The sequence below is a fragment of the Melozone crissalis genome, unplaced genomic scaffold, assembly GCF_028551555.1.
Source record: "Melozone crissalis strain CALT ecotype California unplaced genomic scaffold, PUWL_Pcris_2 ptg000023l_1, whole genome shotgun sequence".
Lineage (NCBI taxonomy): Eukaryota > Metazoa > Chordata > Aves > Passeriformes > Passerellidae > Melozone > Melozone crissalis.
This window is the reverse complement of record NW_026535801.1, coordinates 36,124,047-36,136,355: the sequence shown is the minus strand read 5'-3', so window position 1 is coordinate 36,136,355 and position 12,309 is coordinate 36,124,047. Positions and strand designations below refer to the sequence as shown.

At 39.0% G+C, this 12,309-nt stretch overlaps 1 protein-coding gene across 1 annotated transcript in view; it reads left to right on the top strand.

Moving 5' to 3' along the window:
- The window catches only part of LOC128938258 (von Willebrand factor D and EGF domain-containing protein-like), a 171,944-nt gene that overhangs the window by 111,804 nt on the left and 47,831 nt on the right, over positions 1–12,309 (top strand). Inside the window, 4 exon segments of the mRNA XM_054278405.1 lie at positions 354–573; positions 5,167–5,304; positions 6,841–6,981; positions 9,156–9,311. Coding sequence (XP_054134380.1) covers positions 354–573; positions 5,167–5,304; positions 6,841–6,981; positions 9,156–9,311 — 655 coding nt within the window.

Here is a 12,309-nt window from a genome sequence, read left to right as displayed (position 1 = left end):
CAGGCAAAGAGAAAAGATTTTTCCTTTCTTCTTTGAAGAATAAGGAACAAATTCTGCCCTCAGATACAATGTGAAATCTGCTGTTACAGCTAACAAGATTGGGGTTTTTTTCCTTACAAGTCAGAATATGTCCCTAAATGATGAAAAAAGAAATCCCTTTGAAGTGGAGCTCTCAGTCAAACAAATAAGTACAGTGAATATAAGGCCATCCATCTAGACAAAGGAAATAGGTTTCCATAATAGTGGATAACATGTTTGCAGTGCAAATCTCTCCCTTCCTAAAGGGGAACAATGCAGCTCCCAGCTGTGGTTATTCAGAGGAACCTTACCAGAATCCCCTCTTCCTTTTCCAGGTTGGAGTGAAGCCCTGCAGCTGCCTCAATGGTGGCACGTGTGTCACCAATATCAAATACCCTCCAGGCCTTGGTGAATACCTGTGCTTGTGCCCAAACGGATTTGATGGAGAATTCTGCCAGAAGGACACCAGGGACTGCAAATCAAACCCCTGTGGCAGCGGGACCTGCGTGGACAGCACGGGGAGCTACTTTTGTCAATGCCCCCCTGGTTTGGGAGGTAACACCTCTCTGTTTGCATCTCTGCTTTAACCACAGATGTACTGAGCTACAGGATTCTTTGTGTTTAGCATGACCACAACATCTGCCAAATGGGCTGAAAACAAAATCCTGCTCTTCTGCTGCCATGGCTTAGCTGTAGACACAGAAAGATTATATTTCTCTATCTAATAATGAGATGATATTTCTTTATTTAATATATTCTCTATCTAATGACATAGAAAGATGATATTTCTCTGTCTAATAATGGTCACCCAAGGAGGATGTGAACCTCCCAGATCTCTGTTGCTTCCTGCTCATTTCCCATGGGTTTGTCCATCTATGAGATGAGCTAGGAGAAGACTGAGTGAAAGAGAGAAAAGGGAAAGATCCAGGGCCTTTTTGCACTTAACAGGATTTCCCTTAATTAAGCTGAGGAAAGAACAAGGATTAAATGATGTTTCTTAGGTCTTGGAAGAAGTAGATATGGAAAACATGTAAAAATAAATTTTCCTTTAGTCCTGCTTGAAGCTTCATTAAATTTAAGCGCTAGAAAATCACAAGCCCAGTGAGTTGTCAGACATGATGATGAAACAAAATCTAACCCCTGAAAATCTTCAAGGCTGGTGCTCTGGTTTCAAAATTATATCCAGGCCAAAACTAGAACAGCTGGCCAAAATGTGATTTTATGAAATTAAGGGAAGAAAAATGGTCACTTAACCTCCTGCTCTGTTCACATTCTCAAGACCCATGAGGTTGGCTGCTGCCAGTGTTAGAGGCTTGAAAAATTTAAAGTAGAAGTAACATCAAATGCACATAATTATTACTGCTTATTGTGCATATATACAGAAAAATACTCATTTTTAAACAAAAGCAGTGAACAGATTTTACTCAGTGGGCAAAGTACCCTTCCTGCCTGTCAGCAGCTTTATTGCTTTGGTCATGAGGGACTGCAAGCCCAGATTTCATTTCTATAAAATTCCAGCAGAAATAAGAAACAAAAATCCTTCAGAAGTCCATAAAAATGGCCTAAAAGACCTGTGACACCTCATCTGTGTTGACTCCAGGTAATGGTACCTAATGGCCAAGACCTGCTGCTGACCAAAGCCTTTACACCACCAGAGACTCCACTGAGGCAAGAGCACACAAGCCTAAGCAGGGAGAATAAAGCTCTAACATAGAAGTTTGTTCAAAATATAAAAATCCCTAAGCCAACCAAACACATGCAGAATGTCTGTGATCCCCTGGAAAGAACATTCCTATGAGCACAGGAAAAATTGGGAATTTTTATGGTGTAATTTATGGAGCTATATTATGAGAAAAAAGTTTTGATTTCCTATAAGGAATTTGATTAAATGAATAAAAATAAATATAATTCCATGAGTTAATAACTTCAGTGGACCTGCTGACTGGAGAGACAAGGGCACACAGAACCTTGATGGCAGAGAAAAACCAGGTTTTCCTGCACCTTTAGATCTTGCAAGTTAAATAACAGTGCAAGGGTTTTGCTGTTCTTCCAAAATGCCAAAACACAAGCAACAAAAGAAAATAAAATAAGATATGATTGAGTGAAAAAGGAATACATCTCAAAGTTTTAATAGCAGGTGAAAAATTATAAACAAGTGGAGCTGCAAGCCAGCTGGGAAGCAGATGATTTTACTTCAGGGCAGGTTCGGTGACAACAATAAAAGCTCATTCTTGATGCTGTGTTTATGCCTCAATTCCCCAGAAAACCATCAATAATCTAATGAGAAGGCAGTGCTGTGCAGCTCAAGTGACAGCACCACTTCCCCATCAAACCTCTACAAATGACAGCAAACAGGCAGTAGAAACAAGAAGGGAACTTGTGAGAGCTTCCCCAACAGCCCTGCAAGGGAAGCAGCAGCTCAGCTGCATCAGTGTGGGGGTAAAATGTAAGAATGGCAGCAAGGCAGGGAGAAAAGCCAGTAGGAAATCTGAGAGAAGGCTGATCCAGAGTTATTACTGGATTTCTGAGTGTTCAAAGCTCATTCATTTTTCATCTGCATTGTCAACAACATTACAAAGCTCCCTGTTGCTTATTCTTTTGGCCACAGAAAGCAAGAATATCACTCACCTGAGAACTCATGCTTGATAACTATCCCAATCACAAAATCATTATTTCTTTCCCCATATAGCAGTGATTAGTTCAAAGTTGGGGGTGGTATGGGCAGCAAGATGGAACCATAATTTCATTTTATATTTCAGGGAACTGAAGAAACTCCCAGGATTTGTTACTGGTTTCTAATAACCATAGAGACCCTAAATGGGATTTTTCTGTTCCTTTAGAGTCAGCTTAATGTGCACACAGTCAAAAAATCTTTCTTTGCATCTGTAGGTGGTCAGCTCCTATCGAGGCATGAAAGGACTTTATTTTCTCAAACAACTTCCCATGCAGGGATGGAGAAATATAGCTGGCACACAAACAGATGGTTCAGCCTTGCAACTTGATGAACTTCTATTCCTATTATTTTTTATTTGTACTATAGTAGTGCCAAGACAGTTGAGACTCCCCTGTGCTACAGTGCACAGGAGATCCTGTAAACAGAATAATTGACACTTCTTGGTGCAGTTTCATGTGCATTTCTGCTGCTTCTTCAGCATCATGCAGCCAAGTTTCAGTCTTTGCAAACATTTCTCCTTGGATTCATCAGGTTTGTCATTACGCCCAAATTGGTCAGAGATCTCTGTGTGAAAAGCAGTGCTTGCATAGCTTCACCTTTACATCACAAAAATCAGCCAAGGGGCTAAATTTTATTTTGTTACTTATGGTGTTCCTTTGATTTCTGTAATGCCCTTGTCTTAGGGACATGAAAGACAGCCCTTTGCAGTGAAAAAAGAGTGTTTAAAGGTGAGAAGGGAAGTATGAGAGTGACCAAGGGAGAAGCGACTGTTGTTACTGAAACTGGAAATGATGATCCTCCTCTCATTGTTTTTGGTAGCAGATTTAGTCTTTGTATGATACTCAGAGAAAGAAAGTAATTACTGATTTAATCAGACAGCCACTCATTCAATATTTTCCATGTGCTGTCTAATAATTTCCCAATGCATCACCAGAAATCAGCATCAGAGAAAAGCAGCCTGATGTCAGGAATGTGATAATTGAAATATAATGAAATATGAACAGTCAGCCAAAATTTAACAAGGGAAGGAAAAAGGTAAGCCCAGACCTACAATGCTGTGTGATGTCCAGTTTCAATAAATGAAGCAAGCATGAAAACCATAATAAATCAACTTGAGATAGCAGAGGAAAAGGGATGCAGCTTTCTTGCTGCTGCTCTTTTTTTCCTCAAGAAGAGGCAGGCATGGGAAGGTGATCTCACTGTCTTTAGGCAGCTCAAACTATAAAGAGATTTCAATTTGAGTTTTTCTACACTGAGATACTATTTTAACATGAAAGGACTAGTGGAAGCTGTCTGCAATGCTGAAGCAATGAGAGATTATGTTGTAGGAGGTGAATAATAATCCTCTGTTTTTATCATCCTGCAACTCATTCCTCTGTGACAAATTTCTCTTTTGAAGGAAAAAAAAGAAGATTCTTTTATCCTGAGACCTTTTGTCCCAATAAAGCTGGATATCTGATATGGATCAAACCTTTCTGTACCTGGTGCTGTGTGTTGAGGCATGTCCCTGGATTCTCCAATCTCCTTGTTTATTCCTGCAGGGAATAAAATAATAATAAATTAATAAAAGTGGTCAGGGCTGGTTTGTGGCTGTCCCCAGGGCTGTACATCCTGTGACCAGCAGTAGCCAAGCAAGTTTGTCCAAGTGCAGAGACAGCAGCACCTGGAAAAGCTTTAAACAATATTATATTTGATTACTCTGCTCCATTGCTGTTCAGAGGATGATTTTATCTTTTGGGTCACCCTCCCTTAATTTGATTCATTAAATCACTCAAAGCTGTGAATTTGAAAATCAGTTGCTTTAAGGGATTTTTAAAACCTTCTTTCTAAAATCAGCAATAGTCAAGAGATGTTGTTTTGGATTCAGATCTTGTGGCAGCCTGTCCTCTGGATACCAGCACTGTGGTTCAGTGACATTTTCAGAATGTTCCTTCAAATTCTGATTTTAAATTGTAAAATTTGGCTTGTTTTTAAAACTGATCATTTTGTAAGGTTTACCTCCAACCAGACTCTATCAGGCCAGTTCACAGTTATGTGAGGTTCACACAGAAACAGAAATTACAATAGAGGTCAGTGCATGGCTCCTCATATCCTAAAGCCAAAATGGTGAAATTCATGGGGTTCTTCAGGACATGACAAAGATCTCACATTAACAAGACAACAAAAACAGCAGCAAAGACATGACATGAAGGGGCAACATTAATTTCATTTATGTGCATTTTTATTTAACATGCACAGCTTTCCACGAGCAGTAGTCTCAAATTCAGCGCTTCTGGTGCCAATAATGACAGCAATAAACAGTGTGATAAAAGCAGGTTTAAGTGAGACAGTGGGGAATTTGGCTGGAACATGAGTGACATACTCTGTAATGAGTTTGCAGCTGAGAAGTGAGCCTTTGCCTGCTTCAACATTCAAGCTGAACTACAAACAGGGAGCCTTTCCTGATTATTAACTTCCCCTTTGCTTTGCCACAGGGCTCACTTGTCAGGAAGACAAGAATGAATGTGAAGAGGGTCTTTGTTTTCCTGGAGCATCTTGTATGAATACCTTTGGATCTTATGCATGTGGAATTTGCCCCACTGGGATGGAGGGAGATGGTAAAACTTGCAAATGTGAGTGTTTTACATGATTTATTTTAAGAGATGGTGGGGGAACGGGTTCAATTCTACTGCTATTACCCCTAATTGAGTATTTTGCCACTCATTTCAAGTACAGACCCTTAAATGTACAAATCAGACTATTGTCATGTTATATTAATGTGGGTATTTGCAAATTGCTCTGCTATTTTTCATTCTGGTGGAGAAGGAGCACCACAGCCTACAAAAGAGCACTTTACAGATGGATAATTTACCAAGGACACTCTGAACATTCCCCACTATTTCACTCCTAAATGCACATCCATGAGTGAGCATTTGGTGAGCACCTCCAGGGCTGATTTTGGTGTGGGTGACAGCTGCTAGGAGAGTAAGAGAAAGGTCAATGTGCCCAACCTTTCCATCCTCTCACCTCTGTTTCCAAGGTGTGCTTTCATTAGAGGACACAGCCCAGGGAATGCTTGGCATGAAGTCATTCCTCAGATCCCAGCTAGTGAAGGAAAGGGCCATGAGCAGCTTCAGATCTGCTCGATATTTGCTTTTAGAGCAACAGACTCTTCACTGGGGAGCCTACAAAGGTGACTTTGTACTCTGAGACCTTCCCAGAGCACTTGATGTGACTCTGCTCTGCTTGTTCCAGTCACATGGACAAAAGCCTTCTCCAAAAGAATTTTTCTTCTTTTTTTAACCAGAAGGAGATAAATCAACACTTGAAGACTTTTTTACTTGTTTCTTGGTATTTCCAAAGAAATCCAAGTGGAAGATGCAGATATTTCCTGTGCAGCCATTAACATTTCCTCATACTGACTACAGAAAGGAAAGAAATTTCCATTGTAAACAGACTGAGTGGTAGCTGCAGGACCCTGGCACCAGCAGCACTGCTTTTGCCAGATTTACCAAACATTCCTTCAATCATATTGCCAAACACCTGTATATAAAGTTTTCTGTGATGTATCATTTGGCCACATTGGTTATTTCAAAGTGATTTTGCATCTGTTTCACAAATGCATATTTTAGTGGTTATCTTGACCCACAAAGGAAAGATACACCAAACAATGTGCTTTTGGAAAATATAACATTTCTTATTTTGCATTTTTTTAATTACGGAAAAAAAAACTGTTTCTGAAATGAAAGTTTATTAGAAGGAATAAACCTGAGGACTTATTTGTTCACCTAGGATAGGATAGAAATCATTACTTTTAGCTCTGATTCAGAAACTTAACATTCCTTCTCTTACCTTCCTTGCTTAAGTGAGTATAAAGAGAAGGAGGATTGAAGTTGTTCTGTAGCTTCTAAAGTGAGAAACAGCTCATTGTATTGTTTAAGATATATATATAAAGAGTTAGAATTTCAGGGCATAATAATTTCTTCTATAACTGGGTGAAATTTTGCTGTATTCCAGCAGCTAGACCCACCTGATCTGCCTTTATTTGCTTGTTGGCTTCCAAAGTAAATTTGTGCCAGGTTACCTGATTTGCTGTTGCTGTGGCTTTTTATCATCAATCACAGCTGAGCTCTAACACCTTGTTTTTGTCTCTGTGATGTTTTCCACAGCTGTGCTTGCTGCTGATGTTACAGAAGCTTTAAGCAATGGCAAAGGTGAATTGAACAGGACTAAGGTTAAGCAGCCACTGCAACCCTTGGAGACAAAGGATTTTCCTGTAATTAAGAATTTTAACATAAGTGATAGGCAAGGTATGTATACAAGCATATGAAATCTTTTTCATTTGGGAAAGATTATGGATTCAGAAATCATTAATTTTAACACCTTAACAGTAAACACAAACTAGCTGTTTATAACACATGAAAATTTGAGTTAGAAAAAACCACTCCATACATCAGACTGTGGATTGCTGCTAAACAATTTGACATGGAAGGGAGGCATTACAACAACAGTCAGAGTGGTCAGGCTTAATTAGACATCACCACTTCTGAGGTAGGATAAAACCACCCCAAATTGTAGTGATCAATGCAAAGAAAGATGATAAAAGTGGCAGCTTATGCCAGCTTGCCATGGCCAAGTGATGCTGGTGTTTTATTTCAGTATTTAATGGCCAGCCATTGAATTGTTATTGAGTTTTAATCATGAGATGAACTCGAGGAATGAACTTGCCTGTGGCAGTAGCTATTCCCAGAGGTGCAGCACTCTCTGATGTGAGTGTGCACCTGCACCATGCTTGTGTTGGTCCTGCCCTAATGAGTGTTGCATTTTAATTGATTTTCCAGTGAAAGCAGGCAGGAAAAAATTGAGATTGGTTATATCTGTTGTACAGAGACAACAGATAAATAACTAATTTTATATGTAAAAATAACATATGTGTGTGTGTGTATATATATATGAAATATATGTATATATATTATATATAATATGTATATATAATATATGTATATATAACATATTCTATTTTATATATGACATATGTATATATTATATATATACATGTATATAACATATTATATATGCATATATTAAATACATTTTTATATGTAAAAATAACATCTTTTATATGTAAAATAAAAGGAATTTTTTTTCTTACTCTCTTTTTTTAAAATATCTGTACCAAGCCAGCCAACCCCTAAGCACAGCCTGCCTCATGCAGGTATCCTATATCATGATACTCTAGGTAAAGGTCAAGAATAATGCAGAAAATGCATGAGAATCATGATGGAGACCTCACTGGAAGCAATTAAAAAGGATCTACAACCATCATTAAGATTGCATTCATCATCTGTTCTCTGCCTTGACACTATTAAATACTTCACAGGCAGTTCATATACACTTGCTATTCAGTGACATCATAAGTGGTAAAATATTATATACTACCAGAGTGTCAAATTTTGCACATAGTCCTAAGATAATTAAAGCAGTTTTCTGTAATACAAGGTTTGACACATTAAGGATGATTTCCAGATCAGAAACATATGTACTTCACAGTGTAATTTCAAAAGTACAGTATAGGTGCTGTAAGGTTTGATAATTACCTTCCAATTATAAAAGACCAAAAAATGTCAAATAATACCTTTTCTCACTCAGTTAAGCTTTCACTTATGCTGAAAATTACATTTTCTATATTTTACACGATAAACGCCAAACAACTTCGAGTAATAAACTTGAAAACATGTAATTAAAGGACTAATAAATCTTCCTTTAATGAGAAACAGCTGTTCTGTTCCACTGTGCCTACAGGACATTCCCATCTTTGGCTCAAGGTTTGCTAACATTTTTCATTAATTAGACTTGAAAAGACTAAAAGCAGTTACAAAGCTAAATTTTAGGTATGTGTTTCATCTGATAAATGGTGAATAAATGTTTGACCTGTCCTGTTTTGGCTGTGCTGGGGCTGTGGCACAGGTGCCACACTCCAATCTTTGGCTCAAGATTTGCGAACATTTTGCATTGATTAGACAGGAAAAGAATAAAAGCAGTTACAAAGCTTTAGCTGGGATAAACTTTAGGTGTGTGTTTCATCTGATAAATGGTGAATAAATGTTTGACCTGTCCTGTTTTGGCCGTGCTGGGGCTGTGGCACAGGTGCCACATTCCAATCTTTGGCTCAAGGTTTGCGAACATTTTGCGTTCATTAGACTTGAAAAGAATAAAAGCAGTTACAAAGATTTAGGGGGGCTAAACTTTATTTATGTGTTTTATCTGATAAATGGTGAATAAATGCTTGACCTGTCCTGTTTTGGCCATGCAGGGGCTGTGGCACAGATGCCACACTCCAATCTTTGGCTCAAGGTTTGCGAATATTTTGCATTGCTTAGACTGGAAAAGAATAAAAGCAGTTACAAAGCTTTAGCTGGGCTAAACTTTAGGTATGTGTTTCATCTGATAAATGGTGAATAAATGCCCTGTTTTGGCCGTGCAGGGGCTGTGGCACGGGTGCCCAGCTGTGCCAGCAGGCCGTGCTTCCCGGGAGCGCCCTGCTTTGACCGCAAGCCGCCCGACCTCGGGTACCTCTGTGGCCGCTGCCCTGATGGGTTTGTTGGGAATGGTCGGAGCTGTACCAAAATCCCCAGAGCAGGTACGTGCTGGTTTTCTGAATTTTACAAAGGTTTTGCATAGAAAGGTACAGGGGGATAGAATATAAGAAAATAATGATAGTGTAGAAAGTAATCTCACCCCTAAGGAGTTGCAGCTGATTAGGATTAGGAATAGGCCTGACTTTAACTGGCCACAGCTGTAAGCAATGAGAAGAAGAGTGCTATAAAAGAGTGGGTTGGTTTGTTGGGAAGGAACTGGAGTCAGTTGGCTACTCTGTGAAGAGGAAAGAGTCAGTGCTCTGAGGAGATGGCCACGAGAAACACCAAGAAGTTATGAAACTTTTGTTATAAGGAGACAGCAGTACGGAACCCCTGCAATAAGATGGCAACAGAAAGGCTGTGAGACAGTGTGTCCTAACATGGCATCACAACACTCTGAACTCTGGGATCAAGTGCTGGTGGCTGTGTTGTGTCACTCTCGCCTGAGGAGCAGCTGGCAGGAATTATTTCAGCAATACCTGGCTCCATGTAAATCCAGTAGATAAACCACCTCGTTTGTTACTAGGGGGAATTCCTCATGTCAGGACTTGTTCAGTGATATGAATCACCACATCTGTGTTTCTGCCACAGCACTGGCACAGGAATGCAGGACTCGTTTCCTCCTCAGTAAGATCAGAACATGACATGATAGATACATGCCAGTATCACTCTGCTCTCCTTCCTTCCTAATTCTTCAGTAAGGCATCTGTTCTGCAAGGTGACCTGTGAAGACAATAATAAACAAAGTGTCATGCAAGAACAACTGAAGGCAACAGATAATTAAAGAATTTCTGTGGTATTGTTCATAGCCTGAGCAATAATCTTCCTTGGGGAGCTCAGAAAATCAGCTGCTCCCATTAATCTGTGAGGACTGAAGAGAAGGCCTCATTAAAAGAGATCTTCTGCTGTGGTGAAAGAAAAGCTGTGTCCTGACCTCAGGCACAAAGTGACACTGACACAGCTGTCATCTGATCCTGCTCTCTCTCAATGATATTCCCATAATTCCATGTATGGTTCTGGATGATTTTCCCCTTCTTACTGCCAGGGGTGCTCATGTTTATTCCTTAAAACAGTAGTTGCCAGGTTAGATTCCTTAACATCTTTTTCCTAAGTATACAAGACAGAGTGGCTTGGAACCTGTCAAATTGTTCCCGGACCTCCTACACTTGACCACTCCCTCTTCACTTCCCATTCTGTATCCAAATCAATGGCTGTTACCTTGCTGTTATATTTTAACACACTCTATCAAAGTGGGAGCAATTTTACTGCTTAGTGTAGGTATCATCCAATCTCGTGGAACTATAAATTGATTTTAGCCAGTTCTCAGAATCTAAAGGTCACAAAAATAAGCTCAACGTTTTTCTCTCCCTAGCAATGAGTATGTACAAAGTATTACTTAGTCTGCCAGCATCACTAAGCCAGCTATTGACTCTTCTATAACTTGGGGAAGCTGTAAAAGTGGTTGAGGAAGAAAAAAAATCATTGTGCATATAAATAACTTTTCTGTTATTGCCCAAAGCTGAGCCTTGTCATTAATGGGATAATGGGATACACATTGTGCACCCCAAAGGTCCTTTAAATGCTGTTGAGTAGAACAGACATTCTACAGCTGCAGGTATTGGTACAGTAAATCAGGCACACTTATACTGCGCTTATATAAATATTAACCAATAAATTTGTCTGTGTTCTGGAAAGGGGAATGCAGAGAGAAGCTGCCATTTGCTGTGATTCATACCTGCCATATACAACTCTAGGCAAAGATTAAGAAATATCCCCAGTATCAGGACCTGAAGCAAGTACATGCTTCCTTCAAAAGTGAGCTGTACGTCAGAGGCAGCGGGATTGTTTTACATTTTTCTCTTAAATATGCGGACTGAGCCAGGACTTTATGCTGGAAATGATGCCAGCTTGAACACTTCAGGAAGGGAATTGAATGAAGAGGAATTATTTTTTTTTGTTCCAACAGAAGCTGATATTCACTCCTGTGAATTATATCACAATGCAAGCAATGAGAATCTTGTGCCTCAAGGTTAAATGAGAGTAGTCATTTGTTTTAATACTTAGAAATGGAAGCAATTGTTGCAGCTTTATGAGTGTCCTAAATTATGGCCAAAATGATGGGTTTAACTTTACTTCCCAAGTGCTTTGCCAGTAGAAGCAGAAGTATTGTATAGCACTGATGATTAAAAGATATCAGACAAAAAAGAATTAACTCTCAATTAAATTTATGTACAGTTGTGGATTATGATTATTGTGAAATCCTCCCTGTTGTAATAATAGCTTCTATCCCTTGTAACTTATGCCATCAGTTTTCAAATGAAACAGAACAAATCCTCTTCAGCTTGCTACAGTGCTCATGAAGGTACTGAGATTATGTGCCACTTCTTTCCAACTCAAGTAATTTTAATCTAAAAATACTCCTGCTAATCCCTATTTTGTACTTTTATTGGCTGCTTTTCACATGAAATTATAGTCAATTGCAGTGATTTAAGGATTAAAGGATTTCTTCATACCAAAACCACAAAAATTACCCAGCTGCCTTTGTAGGCTGCTGAGGAGAAAAATATTCCAGAGGAAAATTGTTTCCTAAGTCAGTGTTTGATGAGCTGCACCCAAAAATTCCTTCAATTTTGATTTATAATCAACAAAGTACCCTTTCCTCAGCATTGATACGTGATAGGTATTCATCTCTTGAAGTGCTTGACTTACTGCAAACTATGTAACTCTAAAAATAAGTTTCTGAGCTACATTTATCTGCTCTAAAAATGTAGGGACTCATTCTGTTCTCACTCACACATTTTACCTGGCTTATATCTGTAGTTTGCACCACTTTAAACTGACCAGACTTGGTTGCAATTTTTCTCAAAGTACATCAGAACAGTCTTAAAGAAAAGCCAGTATGGAATTTCACATATAAAGGGAAGTAATTTTTTTTTAAAAACAGATTCTCCTATCAGAAACAAAAAGTTTTTCCTGTCCCTTTCAGACCCATAAAGCTAG